The sequence below is a fragment of the Eumetopias jubatus genome, unplaced genomic scaffold (assembly GCF_037043125.1).
Source record: "Eumetopias jubatus isolate StellerSeaLion01/CBP00866 unplaced genomic scaffold, mEumJub1_p1.0 scaffold_20, whole genome shotgun sequence".
Classification (NCBI taxonomy): domain Eukaryota; kingdom Metazoa; phylum Chordata; class Mammalia; order Carnivora; family Otariidae; genus Eumetopias; species Eumetopias jubatus.
In genome coordinates this window covers 2,151,770-2,170,360 of record NW_028274826.1, presented here as the reverse complement: position 1 = coordinate 2,170,360, position 18,591 = coordinate 2,151,770, and the positions used below count along the sequence as shown (strand labels likewise).

The 18,591-nt window shown below is 44.8% G+C and overlaps 1 protein-coding gene across 17 annotated transcripts in view; it reads right to left on the bottom strand.

The window, feature by feature from the left end:
* Nucleotides 1-2,760: 2,760 nt before the first annotated feature.
* Nucleotides 2,761-18,591, bottom strand: part of LOC148162112 (putative phospholipid-transporting ATPase IIB) — a 52,433-nt gene continuing 36,602 nt past the window's right edge. For 3 of the 17 annotated variants that reach the window (XM_088020282.1, XM_088020280.1, XM_088020281.1), the window contains 4 exons: nucleotides 18,108-18,208; nucleotides 10,902-11,010; nucleotides 10,320-10,483; nucleotides 5,712-8,247 (listed from right to left, as the gene is read on the bottom strand). Coding sequence is in view for 8 of the 17 variants with exons in the window: in XM_088020280.1 (XP_087876406.1) it covers nucleotides 18,143-18,208 (66 nt within the window). In the remaining 9 variants the exon portion in view is untranslated. Of the gene's footprint in view, nucleotides 3,288-4,290; nucleotides 8,248-10,269; nucleotides 10,484-10,901; nucleotides 11,011-15,058; nucleotides 15,108-18,107; nucleotides 18,209-18,591 lie in introns of those variants that run through there. The other 14 variants (XM_088020283.1, XM_088020274.1, XR_015767207.1 and 11 more) reach the window with 13 other exon arrangements.

Here is an 18,591-nt window from a genome sequence, read left to right as displayed (position 1 = left end):
AGCAGAGAGACAGCATCTGCTCCCAAACCCACACCCATGGCTCCCTGTGCTTTAGAGGGTCCGATTTCTGTGGGACCTTCAGATGCCCCGGGTCCTTTCACCTGGCTGAAGGTCTGCATGGCATCGCCTTCAGTCTTTCAAAGGGGTCGTACCCCTCGGTTTGACTAAAGTTCATTAGCTGCATTTTCCAACTTCGAGCCATCCCAGGCGACAGTTCTGCCCGTTGTTTGGCACGCACATAATATAGGCTGTCCGCACCCAGCGTCCGTGATAAATGCCTCCTCGTTTTCCCAGCCTCTGCCAGCCAAAGGACTGGGGTCTTTGTGACAGCAGCATCCCCACGTCTAGGAGGCAATTCCTGTATCGGTCAGGCTTGCAGGACCACACACCACCTCAGAAGGTGGAAGCTGAAGTCACCAAGCGCTCTCTGAGCTCCCGCCCCGGGGGCTGTGCCCCCCACCCCGTCTGCTCCTGCACCTGCTGTTGTGCGTTTAATGCTGATACGTTCTCAGCCCCGCACAAAGTTACGAGTGTTGCTTCATGCCATCGATAGTTCTCCAGCGTCGCCCACAGGTCTCTCCTCATTGTCATCACCCTTCGCGGACGGCGCAGTGCCCGTCCGTCTTCGATGGCGGCCCTTCCGTGTGAGTGACGCCAAGCTGCCCAACAGGAACTCTGTCGGCTGTTTATTTGTGGGGCTGTGGAAACGTCTTCTTTTACTTTCCTTTTTTTCTCTTTGTCCTTGCTGTTCACATCTTCGTTTTTATTTTCTTAGGTGACATTTTCTTTTAATATTCCTGCTTGGTGTTTTGGTGCTTGTTCAGTATCTTTCACCTGGCTGAAGGTCTGCATGGCACCGCCTTCAATCTTTATTGAAATCATCAGCCATTATGTCTTTAAACACTTCTTTGGCTCTTTCCCCCTTTCCTCCTCCCTGTCTCTGGGGTGTGCAGGACCCCTCCCGTTGTGTCACTGGTGCCTTGTCCCCCTTCTTCTGTAGTTGCCAGCGTCTGTCTGTCCATGCTTCCCTCTGCTATCCTCCAAGCAGTCGTCCACTACAGGAATTAAATCTAGGAAGAGCTATACCATACGATCCACAAGGCCGCCGACCAGACCCCAGGTGAGATGCGTGCATTGCCCCACACCGAAGGAGAGGACCCAGCCGGGGTGCCCATCGCCCTCTGCTCACCTCAGTGGGTGTGAGGACTTCATGGGATGGGGTCCCCCGACACACTGAGCCGCCAGTCTGCATAGTGAGTGTTAGCAAAGCTCAGTTTCTTTCTCATGGTTGAAGAGCAAATACAGGGGAAAAAAAACTCCGTTATTTTCACGCACCGCAGCTTCCTAACCAGCATGCTCACATCGTCGAGAAGGGGTCTTCCCCCCTTCCCCCCACGTCCAGTGGAAGACGGTCTCAGCCTGATCCCAAGAGGCGCCCAGAGGAACAAAGCGCCTTCTCTCTGCAGCTCTGACAATAGCTCTGGGGAGCGTGAGCAGAGCCATGACTCCACTCCGTGGAAACCACACTGTGCACCCAAACCCCAGGCTTTCATGCTGTTTTGAAGACGTCTGGCCTACATCTTATTTTTGCCCTAGGATGTTTTCAGAGACAGCCTCTGTCAGACTGAATTTGAGTCACTTCTGGGCTTATTTAAAATTTGATGTTCTTGGTACAATGTTCTCAGCTAATCGCTGTCTGTTCTGGGAAGAGCTGAAGCATCTCCCTCATCTGAGTCAGCTTCGGACTTGCCCCCAGCCGCCTGGAGGAGCGGCCTGTGGCCACCTCACCTTCGCACACAGGCACCATCTCTAGGCTGCTCCTGACACAAACACCTCTGGGGCATGGCCTCTCCCTCACGCACGGTCATTCCAGCTTCAGGCTGCTCTCAGCTCCCGGTCTTCTCCTCCCCGGGGTCCAATCAAGAGCCTGCACACCCTCCGTCCCCAACACAGTCACAACCTCAAGCCACTGCAGAGAGAAGAGGCAGCAAGGCCAGGGGACGGACAGGGTTGGGGAAAAGCAGGGCGACGGCCCCCAGGGGCTAAGAAAGAGAGCAGATTACACGGAAGGAGAAAGAAGGAAGGAGATGACAGAGCAGAAATCATGTGAGAACAGACGTGTAACAAAGAAAACATCAACAAGCTGACACTTGGTTCTGGTAAGTGATCAATAAAATTGATACTATCACAAATCAATGACTGCTCTCAGGAGCGGAAGCATGGGCCCCTGCAGACCCCACACGTTAGACCTAACCGTTAGCAAAGTCAGGCTGCGCAAAATGGACGAGGTCCTTGAAAAACAGGACCTCCCAAAATTGACACAAGCAGATATAAAACTCTGAAATGTCCTATGTCTTACAGAAATTGAGCCTGTAATCAGACACCTTCCCAAAGAAAAGTGCAGGCCCTGAGGGGTCCCCGGTGAGCTTTCCTTTAAGGAAAAATGAATATACTCTTGCTCTTGCTTCTGAAAAACTAGGAGACACACCCAACTCACTTAGCGAAACCCATGGGCCCGTGCTCCCCGTGAACATCACACAAAACCTTAAACACAGTTCTAGCAAGTTGAATTCAGTGACTGAGAGGAGCTATGCCAGGAATGCTTATTGTTTGAACACTCAAAATCAATCAACGTGGTGCCTGGGTGGCTCAGTCATTGAGCGTCTGCCTTCGGCTCAGGTCGTGGTCCCAGGGTCCTGGGATCGAGCCCCACATCGGGCTCCCTGCTCAGCGGGAAGCCTGCTTCTCTCTCTCTCCCACTCCCCCTGCTTGTGTTCCTGCTCTTGCTCTCGCTCTCTGTGTGTCAAATAAATAAATAAAATCTTAAAAAAAAAAGTCAATCAACTGATTGACAGAACAGAGGAGAAAAACCGTAGGATCAACCCAATAGGTGCAGAAAAAAAAAATGATAAAGTCGAGCCTATTTGTGATTTTTTTAAAGAACTACTTGCAAACTGGAAGTGGAAGGTCCCAATCTGATAAAGCCGTTTGCAGAAACCTTGCAGGTGAGGTCATGCCTGATGGAGGACCATTAAGCATCACACGGGCACTGGAATGGGGAGATAGAAACACTTTCAGTCCGTGGCGCTGTGGCACCCAGTGTCTGTGTGGACATAAGGAACTGTGGTCTTTGTGTTACGGCACACACAGACCGACTTAAAGTGGGTCACAGACCGAGATGGGGGGAGGGACACACATGCAATTGAGATTCTGGAGGAAGTCACAGAAGGATGTCTTCTGACCTTGGCTTTGGTGAGGACTTCTTGGGCAGAATGATAAAGTACAAACTGTAAAATAAAAATATCGATAAATTAGACTTCATTGAAATTGAATACTTCTGCTCATCAAAAGACACCATTCAGAAAATGAAAAAGCAAACTGAAGTCCAGTGAAAATATCTGTGATCCGTGGGACAAGGGACTTCTCCCCAGAACACATAGAGAACAAGAAGCAATAAAAAGGACAAACACCCCAGCCAAGACTTGGCAAAGATGTGAGCTGACGCTGCACAGAAGAGGGCGTCTGCGTGGCCAGTAAGCACGTGAAACTGCACACAGCATTGTTGCTGGGTAGAGATGAGATGCCGCCGCACACCCCCCAGGATGTCTGTGATGAAAAGCACAACAGCACCAGGTGTCGGCAAGGGTGCAGGGCCGCAGGGACGCTCATCCACGGCCCGTGGGAGTGTCAGCAGCACAACCACTCTGGAAAGCCTTCTGATGGTTTCTAGTAAGGCTGAGCACGCGTCCACCCCAGGGCCCAGCGACTCTCCTTCCGAGCGTGTGCCCAGAAGGGACGGGTGCCTCTGTCCACAAAAGACCGGGACAGGGATGGGCACAGCAACCTCGTTCATGACACCCCTGACCTGGAAACAGTCAGCACGTGGAGGATGGACACACCTCGCGGCCCCTGTGGCGGGGGAGCAGCCCGCCGTGGAGGTTAGCAGGACCGTGCTGTGCGTTACCCCACGCATGGTTCTCAGAGATCATGTTGATGGAGAAATCAGAGCAATGGGGCAACGGTAGGACTCCGTTCAGCTGGAAGTTCTGGAAAGGCCAAGCGAACGTGCGGCGCTCGCAACCAGACAGACTACGCATGCAGGGTGGAGGCGGGGCTGCCGCCTGGGAGGAGGCAGGGAAGGGCCCCCGAGTCCTGCCCCGGGGGTGGTCACATGAGCGTGTACAGGCATAAAACTGATTCTGCTAAGATTTGTGCATCTTACTCTGTGTAAATTAATTTTAAAAAATTAATCAAAAAACCAAACAAACCAAGAACCTTTCAAAATACAACCTGACATTGGTCGTGAATCCGTGGGGCGTGAGAGACGTGGCAGGGTCAAGGCTTCGGCAGCAGCGGCCGGTGAGTGACAGTCCCAGGGACGCCTGCAGGCCGCTGTGGGACGCCCGCCACCCCAGCCCTGGGAACGACACCCGAGTCCCAAGTCGAGCTAGCCGAAGACGGTCACTTTCTTCTAAGCGCATTTTATAGAGGATCTTTACATCAACGTGTTTGCTGTCTGTCCCCCTTTGGCTCGACCAAGGCATTGTTGTCATATAATAGACCGCATGTCTTCCAGGACACGGCTTGTTGAGTTCTGACACACATGTGAAAATATGTCCACAGCCCAGACAATGAACCATGCCGCCACCCGCAGAGCCCCGGCCGCTGGTGTGAGTGTTTCGAGCGTTGTCCGTGTCACGGGGACACATCCTGCTCTCCCCTAACTAACGATCTCATTCCCAGCCTCTGCTGGGTGGGCTGCTTTTGGGGAAGCGTGACTGGAGAAATTTGCTCGGGGCGGAGCGGAGCCTTGCGGGCGGGCGGTCTGACGCACTGTTCTGAGCATCTCAGAGCTGCAGCTAGAGTCCTGGGGCTGCCTGCAGCCAGGGGCAAAAGGAGGACGCAGGGAAACCATCTAGGACTGTTTGAAAGGTCAATTGCTGATTCAATTTCTTTAAAAGATACAGGCCTACTCAGATTATCTGTTTAAGTATACTTAAAAGTGGACATGGCTTTCCTTTTCCACAGAAAACATATAGCAGAGAACACTTTTCCCAGAGTATTTCTATAAGAATGTGCTTAAGAACTCCAAGTACAAAAAGATCAAATACTGTAAATATAACAAACCAGAGTTAAGTCACATAAGGAAGTAGCCATCAATGCCATTCAAAGAACAGATCACTACAAAATACTAGAAATTAAGGAGATGAACGTATTCTTGACAAGAAAACAAATTTCAAACTAAAGTCAATGAGCATATACATGCATTTTTTTTTACATCCCAGATTTTACCTATCAGTCATTTGCATCAGAATAACCAGCCACAGAGCAAAGCACTACAGTTGAAAGAACACTGGGTTTGACATCAGAATGGTCTGGGTTCAAATATGAACTCTACCAAAACTGCAGTGGCTCAGGGCAAATCACATGGCCTGAGCTTCAGGTCCCTCACCTGTAACATGGAGATAAGCCAACCTACCTTGAATGGCAGTTATGCAAATGAGCAAGTTACTGACACTCACGAGGTAGTCAAAAAAAAAGCAGTATCATCATCATCTACACGTAAAAATGTCCTTCCAAAGATCACCAATGATGATCTATCTTGTTTAAAAAGGTAAATTTGCATTTGTCTTTGAAATAAACCCACTGACAATTATTTTTAAAATATTCTGAGTTGGAGTGTCACAGAAGTGTAAAAGATATGATTAGTATGCCTTCTTCAACATTTTTTACTATTTTTAGGTGACAATGACATAACAAAATCAGCCATTTTAAAGTGAATACAGCACTGAGTCCATTCACGATGTTGTGCAACCCACTCTATCAAGCTCAAAAACATTTTCCTCACCACAGAGGACGTGTCATGCCCACTAAGCAGCTGCCCCCCGCCCGCCGCTGCCGCCACTTCCCAGGGCCGTGGCGACCACAACCTGCTTTCTAGCTCCATTCATCTACCTGTTCTGATACTTCGTGTAAATGACATAGAGTCCGCGACCCTTTGTGTCTGATTTCTCTCACAGAGTGTAATGTTTCCAAGGGGCATCCGGGTTTATCAGTATTCATTAATTTTTATGGTTGGATAATATTCCAATGTGAAAAAACACCATAATTTGTCCATTCACCCACCGGTGGACATGTGGGCAATTATAAATAGTGCTGCATGAACATGGGTGGATGCCTATCTGCCTGAGTCCCTGTTTTCGATTCTAAAGGCATCTGGAAATGTCTCAATCCGCCTTCATTTGTGAATGAGAGGTTTACGGACATCCAATGCTTGGTGGACCATTTTTTTCTTTTCCCATCTTAATAATGTCACCCCACGTCCTTCTGACCTCCAGCGTTTCTCACTCAAGAGCCCTTCCTTGTGTGTTTCTCTCTTGCTGCTTTCAGAATATCCTCTTGGTCCTCGGGTTTCAACAGTTTGATTGTCATGTGTCTCAGTGCGGATTTCCTTGCATTTATCTTTCTAGGGATTCACTGATTTTCCCGAGTATGTAGAGTCATGTCTTTCATCAAATTTGGGACGTTAATGGCTACTACTCCCTACAACATTCTCTCCACCCTTTCTCCCTTCCAAGATGCCCAGTGTGTGCACATGTAGTACGCTTGGCACCACCCACAAGTCCCTTAGGACCTGCTTATTTTCCTTCACTCTTCCTTCTGCTTCTGAGAATGGGTGATTCCACTTGAAATTATCTAGTTATTGAAATTACCTAGGTTCAAGGTCACTGATGCCTTCTTCTGCCAGCTCAACTCTGCTACTGAAACTCTCCAGTGAGTTTTTCCTTTAATTTATTGTACTTTTCAGCACCAGAATTTTTGCTTTTTGCTTCTTTTATAATTTATATACCTTTATTGGTATTCTGTAAGTTAATACATCATTTTTCGGGGTGCCTGGGTGGCTCAGTCGTTAAGTGTGTCTGCCTTCGTTTCAGGTCATGATCCCAGGGGTCCTGGGATCGAACCCCACACCTTGGGCTCCCTGCTCAGCAGGAAGCCTGCTGCTCCCTCTCCCTTTGACCCTCCCCCTGCTTATGTTCCTTCTCTCGCTGTGTCTCTCTCTGTCAAAGAAAGAAATATAATCTTAAAAAAACAAAACAAAACAAAAAAACCCATCATTTTTCCTAATCCTGTCAGTGTTTTTCAGTTGTTTCCTTTAGCTCCTTGGACAGACTTAAGGCAGCTGATCTAGACTTTGTCTCCTAAGTCCAGAATCTGGGCTTCTGCAGGGACGGTTTCTGTTCATTTCCTCTGTGACTAGGCCACATGGTTTCTCTGCATGTTCTGTAATTTTTTTGTGGAAACCTGTACACTTTGACTATTATAATCTGGTAACTCAGGAAATCAGGCACTTCCCCCTCTTCTGGGTTTGTTTTGTTGTTCGGTATATGCTGCAGCCATGCACGTAGAGTGACTTTTGTAGACTCATTTTGTAAAGTGTGTATTCTTTGTCATGTATGGAGAGAAGTCTTTCAGCCAGTGTTTTGGAAAGGATTTCCTTACATGGGGAGGGGGCGAGACTAAGAAAGGGAAGGATGTTGGGAGGGAAGAAGGAAAGCGTTGCGAGGGGGGAGGAACGAAGCAAGGGAGGGAGAAAGGGAGACCAACCTCTCCCGATCGTCGCAGACTGCCTCTCTGCTGGGGACTCCAACACAGAGCCAGGCTGCCTAGAACTCAGCCTGAGCTTTCCCCTCTGCTTGCACTGAGCCTAGAGACTGGCCAGAGGCAAAACGCTTTCTCGGGGTCTTTTCTGAGTGTGATCTAGGGCTGGCCTTGGATGTGACTTTCAAAACTCCCCAGGAAACACAGGCACTTTTACATGCCCCAATTTTCCAAAGAAGTCCCCTCTCCAGCTTCCTCGGCTTGGCACGTGACCCTCTATTCTGTGTGTCGACTGTCAATGCTGGCCCCAAGCTACTGCTGCCTCTCCTCAGCCTGACATGGGCTTGAGAAATGCCCACTGGCTTTTGGCTCCTCTGTCCTGAGTGACATCCATGTTAGATGAAAGAAAGACATCCTGAGTCCGTCCTTCATGTGTCCCTCACAGGTTGGACAGACAGACACAATTCTCTGCAAGTAAGTTCTGCTCTACTCCCTTCAGAGCAGGGTCCAGAGTCCCCAGTCAAGAATGTGGGCTGCATTCCTCATGGCAGGAGCTTGGCTTTTCCGTGCTTCTGTGGAAGAAAGGAAGGGCATGCAGGACTGCCTCCTCTGCCAGTTTCTCAGATGCCACCATACCATTTAGTTCTGAATGATACAATTAATACACAGAAACAAATCTCTACACAGTCCAAATACCACAGTTAAAAACAATTTAAAAAATAAGCCAGGATCTGTATTATATTCTAAAAAAGACATACCAAGGTTACACCGAATTTGCCTGGCCATTCTGGGGACTCTCTTTTCCAAAACGGAAGCATACCTCTTTTCTACAACACACCTAACCTCTATCATGCCACAGCTTTAAGCATCAAAGCTTCTTAATAGTTAATCATTCAACTTAACCTCAAAAGAATAGTCTTTTCAATAAATGGTACTGGGACAACTGGATACTCACATGCAAAGGAATGTGAACCCATATCACACACCATACACAAAATATGAAATGAAAGTGGATCACACATCTGAATGTCAGAGCTAAAACTATAAAATCCCTGGAAGAAAATACAGAAGTAAATCCTTGTGACCTCGGGTTGGTAAACTGTTTCTTAGCTCCAATGCCAAAGGCAAAAGCAACAGAAGAAAACACAGATGAGTTGGACATCATAACATGAAAACTCTGTGCGTCAGAGGATACCGAGAAGAAGAAAACACCTGCCACAGAACGAGACAAAATATTTCCAAACCATATATTGACAAGGGACTTAAATCCAGATTGTATAAAGAATGCTTACAAGTCAATAATTAAAAAACAATTAATCCAGTTAAAACAGTAAGCCCGGGGACGGGTGAGCCTGGGGATGCGTATTAACGACGGCACGTTCTGCATGGAGCACTGGGTGTTGTACGCAAACAGTGAATCATGGAACCTACATCAAAAACCAATGATGTAATGGATGGTGACTAACATAACACAGCAAAATAAAATTAAAAAAAAAAAAAGGTGGTATCTTAAAAGAGGTACACACGAGAAAAAAAAAAAAACAGTAAGCAAAACATCTGAATAAACACCTCTCCAAAGACATACAATCACCTGATAAGCAGATGGAAAGATGCTCAATAGCACTAGTCGTCGGGAAAAGACAAATCAAGCCACAGTGAGATACCACTTCACACCCGACAGGACGGCCACAATAAAGAAGACAGACAGTAACAGTGCCCGTGAGGATGTGGAGAAACTGGAACCTTCACACACTGCCGGTGAGAATGCAAAATGGGGCAGCCAATTAGGAAAACAGCTTGGCAGTTTATCAAAAACATAGTTACCAATATAATCCAGCAATTTCACTTCTAGGTATATTTACAAAAGAAATAAAACAATGTTCACACAAAAACACTCACATACGGACATTCGCAGCAGCACTATTTACAACAGCCTAGAGTGGAAACAAACCAAACGTCCGTCTACAGATGAATCGGTGAACACAACGCGGAATACCCCAGAGTGGAATATTATTTGGCAACAAACAGAAATAAAGCCTGACAGGTGCCACAACACCGACGAACCTTGAACACAGAATGCCAAGTGAAAGAAGCCTGTGACAAAAGCCCACATACTGCACGATTCCACTTCTGTGACCTGTCCTAAGAGGCAAATCCACGGAGACAGAGAGCAGACTGGGGGCTGCCTGGGCATGGAAGAGGGTCCGAAGGGGCAAGAATGGGATGATGGCTAATATATTCAGTTTCTTTCTAGGATGTTAAAAATTTTCCAAAATTAGGGGTGCCTGGGTGGCTCAGTTGGTTGCGCGGCTGCCTTCAGCTCAGGTCATGATCCTGGGGTCCTGGGATCAAGCCCCACATCCAGCTCCCTGCTCAGCAGACAGCCTGCTTCTCCCTCTCCCTCTGCCTGCCACTCTGCCTACTTGTGCTCTCTGTCGAATAAATAAAATCTTTAAAAAAAAAAAAAAAGGTTCCAAAATTAGATGGTGTTAATAGTTTCATAACTCTGTGAACATACCAAAAACCACTGAACTGTATACTTTAAATGGATAAACTTTATGTTATATGAAATATATCCCAATAAGCTACAGAAATATTTTTTGGAGAATTATTTCAAATAAATAAATTCAGTGTACAAATGTCCACATGTAAACAGAAGATACAAACTCCATTTTAAACCTCATTTTATAAACAGGCTTCCAAGTTCTTATGCATACTTGTCTAGCTCTTCAGTGCCCTCCTTCACTGTCCCTCGCTGAGGTAATGACTGTCACGGTGTCACTTTCCGACAGGCATAATGCCTGCCTATAATGGCTTCTCCCACACTCCTCTACACATCGCTTCTTCTCCACTGGGACTGAGAGACCAAATAAACAAGCTCCTTAAAAACATAAAATTAGGGAAGGGTTAAAGCCCTGAATGAAGTGAAGGAGAAATGGGCATAAAGCAGTTATCATTTTGGATCATGACATTTATGGTAAGGGCTCCAAGTCCCTCCACTTAAGGCCATGGTACCAGATGTCTGTCCGACCCTTACGACTGCGTTTAAATAGAACACAAACAGAGATTTTAGGTAAGGTGATATTCACAGAAAATGTGCATACACCAGTTGGGTTTCACATGTGTTCTCTTGAAATTGTAGTCATGAGATTACTAAAAAAAATTAATTAGATACCATATGTAATCGAAAAATACTATTTTCTAACAGAATTAAGACACGTTTTCTTTCACTTATGTTAACTCTAAAATGATGATTACAGTTAGCAAATGATAAGCTAGATCAAAAGGGTCTTGCTAACCTCTTACTGTAAGCTTGCTGTATAGCTGTGAATTCACTTCCTTGTCTCGCTGAAAACGCCGGAATTCATCAATTGCTTCCCTCATGATAGTAACAGCCAAAACAAATCCCTATAAAACAAAATAAAATATGGTATTTGAGAAAACTAGCTTTAACAAAAAAGTTAAGGGAATATTCTTTTACCAAGCAGTTTTACTTCCCCCCCATTTATGTTACTTCTAAAACATAAACGAAAACAAAGAAAAAAGACAAAAAAGTAATAATGAAACACTACAAGAGGAATATAATACATACTAAAAGATTTACAATTCTCCCTATTCCCAAATAATTTTTTTAAATTCATATCATAACATGTACAAGCTAAACATCAGAAAATACTTAGTAACCCAAAGAAAAAAGAAATCAACAATCTGAAAAAACAAAAAAACAAAAAAACCCCCAGGAATTCTATTTAGAACGCTCGTGCCTTTAAATATCAAATTACCAAAGGCTGACATAAAATCTTATGCTTTCTGCGCTTGAATTCTGTTGGTGGAAGAAAGCAGGAAGGAACGCGGCGCAATCCCAACACGACAGCCTCCTCCTGTGCAGGCTTGTCCGCTTTGTAAGCAAAACCTCAACAGGTCAACTTGAGGCTACAGAAATAAACTCTGATGTGCTTGTGATCTCTTGTGAAATCTGTTATGCCCCCGACATGTGGCTGACAGCTCAGAGGCTACACTTGGGTTTTCCGAGTGTGAACACTCTTCAAGTCTACCTCTCTATGACCACAGACTCTTCAGAAGGCTGCATGTTACACGGACGCGCATTCCCCAGGCTACTCTGTGAATGACCCAACGCTGGACAACTGCCCTCAAAGGACAACAGTCTGTCACTCCAGGGCTGTGTCTGTGTCACCAACAGGCCACATGAGGTGAGCCCTTGTGTTTACTCAAAGTTGATCCTCCCTGCTACGCTCAGAGTTGTACCATCACCGCCATCTGACTGTACACTATTCTCATCACCCCAAAGAGAGAGAAATCCCACACTGGACAGTGGTCACCCTCATCTCCTCCAGCCCCCAACCCCTGGCAACCACGAGTCCAACTTTCTGTCTCTATGAATTCGCCTCTTCTGGGTGATGTGGCCCGTTTAGCATTTTGATGAACAGCCAAGCTTCCTCCCAAAGTGGTTATAACCCTTAACGGGAGCTTATTGGCCATTCGTATCTTCTTGGGATAAATGTGTGTTCAGATCCTACACCCACTTGTTAACGGTGTCATTTGTCTTTTCACTGTGAAGCTGTAAGAGCTCTTTGTATTATTCTGGAAACAAATACCTCGTTAGACATGTGATTAGCATATGTGAGAGTACAAATATTTTCCCCCACTCTAGGTTATCATTTTATTTTCCTGATGGTATCCTCTGATGTCCAGAAGTTTTTAATTTGGATAAATACAATTTAAGTTTTTTTTAGTCACTTGGGCTTTTACCATCCAAGATCACAAAAATTGGCCTCTATGTTTTCCGCCAGGAGTCTTACAGTTTTAGCTCTTCCGCTGAGGTCTATGATCCATTACGAGGGGTTTTCTGGGTATGACCTGAGGGAGGGGCCCAACTTCCTTCTTTCGCATCCAGCTGTCCAGGTGCCCCAGCACCATTCGTGGAGTGCACTGAACAATCCACCGGACGCTGTGAGCATCCTTGCCGAAAACCAATCTGTCATGAATGTAAAGGTTTATTCCTGGACTCTACGTTGTATTCGTTGGTCTATTCATTTCTCCTTCTGCCAGTCCCACACCTTCTTGATTACTGTGGCTTTGAAACGAGCTCTGAAATGGGGAAGCAGGAGTCCTCCAATGCTGATCTTCTTTTCTGGGTTGCACTGGCTACTCTGGGTCTCCTGCATTTCCATATGAATTTTAGAGTCAGCTTGTGAGTTTCTGCCAAAAAGCCAGGTGGGATTTTTGACAGATTGTGCTGAATCTGCAGATCAATTTGGAGAGTGCTGCCACTGTAACAATACTGTCTTTCAATTCCTGAACATGGGATGACTTTTATTTATTTAGATCTTTGATTTTTTTTTTAAAAAATGTTTTATTAGTTTCCAGCAGGCAACCCTGTATTTTAGCTAAATCTATTCCTATTTTTTTCTTTCTGATGCCACAACAACGGAACTGTTATTGTAATTTCATTTTCAGATGATCACTGCTGGTATACAGAAATACAAGTGGTTTTGTGTATCTATGTTGTACCCGACAACCTTCCTACCTCATTTCTTAGTTCTAACATTTCTCTGTGTGTGGACACCTCAGACTTCCCAGTGTACAAGATCACGCCACTGTGAAAAGAGCCCAGGCCTCCTTCTTCCCTTTCTATCTAGATGTGTTTTAGTACAGGTAAAGACAGAGAAAAAACTATGAAAATCCAAAGCAGGAGACACCAAAATATTCTCTTAACAACCTTAGTGTTATCAAAAGCCTTAAAATTTGCACACACTTTAACCAAACAGTTTCACTTCTGGAAATTTATCCTAAAAAACAAAACAAAACAAAAAAACAAGGATCCCAGCAGCATCCAATATAAAAAACTGGAAATAACCTGAATGTCTATAAGTAGGAAATTCATGGTACACGCATATGTTGAAATACTGTATTTCCTGAATTCAAAGATGCGGTTAGTCTCAGGTGCGAAGACAATACCACTTTAAAAACAAAAACTCTAAGTCTCAACTGAGTTTTAGTAACATGAAACATAACGCATCCACCGAAGCAGGAAATACAGTTCTATGCAGCTGTTCTCATGCAGGAGAATATTTACTGTTGCAGACCATGTTCCCAGAGTATACGTAATTTCTTACAATTCTACTTGGGACCCCCTTGCCTTGAGAGAGAGAGGGGACAATGGCTGTCAAGCCTATGTTCCTCAGAGACTGAAGACAGTATTGTCAGAGGAGTGGCTCTGAATCAGGCAAACGTGGCACCATCACCGGGAAGGTTTTCTGCACTATAGATCTGCTCGAGCCCTCTGCCTGGGACGTGTACTTTCACCTCCCCTCTCCAAAGAACAGGCCCACACATACATATGTCACCTAGACTCTCCAGGTCAGTCTGACTTCCACCCTGGACACCTATGGCTTAAAGACAGCAAAACTTACTTCTCCATGCATCAAGTAATTATAAACCACAAAACATAATAGTTCCTAGTGCTTCCAAGAACTCAGGAAGTGAAAATAAGCTCTCATTTCTAAAGCAGTAATATTAGAGAAGATCACCAAATAGGGGCAGGTCCCAACTTCTGAAACTGGAGGGAAGCACTCTTCAAGGAGACAGAGCCCTGGGCACAGGCAAAGACTGCTAGGACCTGCAAGCCACTCTGGGCCACACCTCAAATCTAGGGTTTACCTAAACACAGGACAGATGTGCAGGACCAGCAACAACCAAGAGGTGTCACGCCCATACTACCATGGCAGTCGCCGGCATATCTACCCTGAGAAAAGCCCCAAGAGCCAGCCTTGCAACATAAAGCAGGTGACGAGAAAGGCACAGCCGATGCCATGCCACCATTTCCTTCTTAACAACTGGAGTCTACCACACATGGGCCTCCACCTTTAGGGTTTAGATCTACTGGGTCGTAACTCGATCAGAACAGACCGGTGGCCTATGGAAGATGTGGACAAGTGGCCCCACAGGAGTACCTGGACCTTCCCGTGACCTCAGCACCAAGCAGGTCAAAGATGGAAGCTACAGTAATGCCACCTAGAAGAGCCAAAAGCAAACCCAAGAGGGTGACGGTATTCCACAGCAAAACCACAGTATTTGTGGCATCAGTCTGTCAGTCACAATGCCTGACAGGAATGTGTCACACAGCCGGTTCATGGGCCGGGACTAAATCTTGTACCACAAAGTAGAATTCCTTCTTCCTACTTCTCCGGATGGCCCAGGGGCCATGTGGAGTAAGTGCCAAAACAAGAGGTATTTTTATAAAAAGAGAAAAAATTCTACTGATATATCATATATTAAATATTAAATTCTATAATTCTATAATTCTATTGATAGAATATCAGTTTAACCACACCAGAAACTTTTCTATGTATTTTAAATAAGCTACCTTTAAATGCCACAGAAACGCTTAGCTCTACTTAAGACAGGGAAACTCAGACACAAGCAGCACACGTACCTTTGCAAAGGTCACACTAAATGTGCAGCTTATGTTAAGCATGTTTGTCTCTGGACAGCAGGAGGTATAAGTCCAGGTATGATCTGGTTTCTCCTTTCCATACTCCATCCACACCTCCAACATGCAGAGACACTCAGAAGAAAGAGTGGACAGAAGGAAGGACCGAAAATCAGAGTCTTCGCAGACTGACTGATCACCTATGCAGTCTATCTGGCTTTCCATTAACAAAATACCATGAACACAGCTTATGTGGAAGATGCCGTGTTAACGATCCAGACCTCCTTTATCTAAGAACCGCTTGCATGGCTAGATCTATTCTACCCGATTCACTCTGATAGAAGGATTACAATCCGTTTTGTTACTATGATTATACTAGCTCTACCTCAAAGAGCTGCTGTGGAAACTGAATGATGCAAAAGGTAATCTTCATTCTGACCCAAGAATGCAGTAAAATCACTTATTTTCAGTTTGCTCTCCTGTTCTATGGCAAATGTAACAGAAATTAGATCAGAGCTGAAGCTAGTAAATAACATTGCCCAGAGTGCTTGATATAGAAAGATTATTAAACCATCACTGTCTTCAGAAATACCCTTGAGGTGGAGAGCAGAACAAATGTGAAGTGCCCTGTTTAAAATTAGTGGACGTCACACGTAAGATTTTATAACTGCCGGCTGTATGATGATTTTATGCTTCCCTGGCAGGCTTCTGGCAAGGAGGAATCTGGAAATGCTAACTAATTCCTTTCTCTGGGCAACCTTACAGGTACTTACAGAACCTGAGAAACCAGGCAGAGAAAAGACGTCAAACACTGAGTGTAAGGACCACATGCTAGTGCAGGCCCTCGACACAGGACAGGGCCAAACATAGTGGTCAAGAAAGAGCAAGGAATCGGGAGCTAGGAAGGAATCCCGCTGAAGCACACCTCCTTTATTTAAAAAAATATATATATAGGGCGCCTGGGTGGCTCAGTTGGTTAAGCGACTGCCTTCCGCTCAGGTCATGATTTGGGAGTCCCGGGATCAAGTCCCGCATCAGGCTCCCTGCTCAGCAGGGAGTCTGCTTCTCCCTCTGACCCTCCCTCCTCTCATGTGCTCTCTCTCTCTCTCTCATTCTCTCTCTCAAATAAATAAAATCTTTAAAAAAATTTAAAAAAAAATAAAAAATATATATATTATATGTGTGTGTGTGTATACATTTACACATTTTAGATGTAGATTTAGTTTAAAGGTTCTTTAAGTTTGCCTAGATTAATAAAAAAGATCTTCTGTATATAATATCTGAATTTTCAGTTTAAAAAAATTTTTTTCTGAGGTGAGTTTGGATCAAGGAACCAATATACCTCAGCCTGCCTCTTGGATTCAAAGGTGAATCTAATGGACACATCACCCTTTTAAGAGTTTTGCTAAATCAGAGGTTAAGATGTATATAGCAGTGCAAGCATAGATACTAACAAATCTTCAGTATCGATTATCTGATGAAAGGCATCGATCGTGGCTGCTACCCAACCAAAGAACAACAGGACATGGTTTCGTAAAGCAGACCACTTCTGAGGTCTAATGGTGCGGTATGAGAGCAGGGACATGAGAACCTGGCCAGGCATGTCACCAGGCAACATTAAGCGTTACTCAAATGGGAAAAATGGGCTTTTCTCCTTTCTTTGGGGCCCCTGACACACAAGTGCAGCAGAGTAACAATGTCCCTTCCCTGAACACCGCAGCAGGGGCTGACCTAGGCACTTCTGTAAATGCAGTCGTTAATTCTCACACGCCAACAAGAGAAGGACTAAGTACTTCCAACGCCTCTAGCTGACAATCGAGTCAGAGGACGTAAACATCACACGGAAGCACAGGAAGGACAGGCACCGACGCTCACACGCACGCTCTCACTCCAGCTCTGGCCGACACAGTCAATTCTGTGCATGAATTCCTCATCAGGAATCCATCTAAAACTAACATTTTCTTTGGTTAAAAGCTACTTAAATCACAGTTAATAGGAAAGATGCAAAAGCAAAACAGAAATGAACACATTTTACTTTAGATTTTTAAGAAGATCTTAAATTCTGAGACTATCACTGCTCAAGTGAATTTTAACCCAAGATGGGAGTGAAACTGAAGAGGTTCAGGGCAACCTCGTGAAGCCGGGGGTAGACAAAGTGGCCAGAAATAAACACACTGAAATCGTAACTATAGTTGTGTTTTTAGGATGAGCCAGTATTTTCTCTATGCTCTAAAATTTCTGTAATGCTCTACTGCTTTTATTGGAAACTGGGAAAAGTAAGGAGCAGTCTGTCACTCAGACTTCCAGGATGCACACAGCCTAAGGGGTCTCCGGCTCACGTGCACAGGGAACAACATACAATCACAGTGACCATTATAGCAAAGTCTGTAACTGTGAAAAATGAGAAGAAACCTCAAAGTCTCTTTTTCTGGAAAGATGGACATGTTCATTCAATGGAGTACTTCAGAGAAGTGAAAAGTGAATGTGTCACCATGGATCCACTTTAGAAATCAACGTTAAGCCAAAAAAGCGTGATACAACAGGAAACGGACAGTAAGATAATCTTTATATAGATTTTTTAAAGCATGCAAACAATACTATTATTTTAGTGACACAAACATAAGTAGTGAAATTATTAGGAGATGTAACAACTGAATTTCAGACGCAGAACAGAAGTTGCCTTCGGGGGAAGAAAGGTGCGAGGAACAAAGCCAACAGGCATGGGGGAGCCGGGCTGGAGAGACAGACCTGGTATCACAGGGCACGTACAGGATGCCCCAAGGAGACCACCCCCCATGCCCGCCAGCAAAGGCTCCCAGTGGCCTCTGAGCCAAGACGCACAGGCAGCGCAAGGGCCCGACACCCCCGGCGAGGCTGCGAAGTCGGTCAGTGGCAGAGCTCTGGAAAACCCTGTAAGCGAAGTCCAATGGTACACAGCAGCAGTATCATGCTTCTGAAAACCTGATCGATTTATCTCTCAACCATCTCCACTCTGAAAACTAAATACTAAATATTAATAATTTAACTTAATTTCAAAAATCTTTTCTTTTACCAGAGGAGCCCAGTAGGTGTAGAGATAGCCTATTTTCAATGCTGGCACAAACTGTGAGCAGGATAGAGATTCAAGAAAAACTTGAATTGTTCATATAAAACCTAAAAAGGAAAAGAAAAAATTAACACAATCTCTCCAAGGACAACCTTTAAAAGTTCAACTAAATAATTAAATCAGCACAATAGCTAACTATATTTCCATCAAACAGTGACAATATGCCCTCAGTTACAGTAAATTAAGTAATTCTGACACTGGCTTTCCAATAACTAAATTACATCTATATTTATTTAAAATTATATTTAAAATAAACTGAAAAAACAATTAGAACTTCCAATTATGTTAAAAGCATCCTCTAAAAGTTTTTAGTTTCTTGTATACAATTTCCAGTTTTGCACACTCCTCTGTAAATCTCTGTATGTATATCAAAGCAAATGAGATAGCGAAATCTTCCCAATGTAAGTCAATAAATATATTATTTATATAC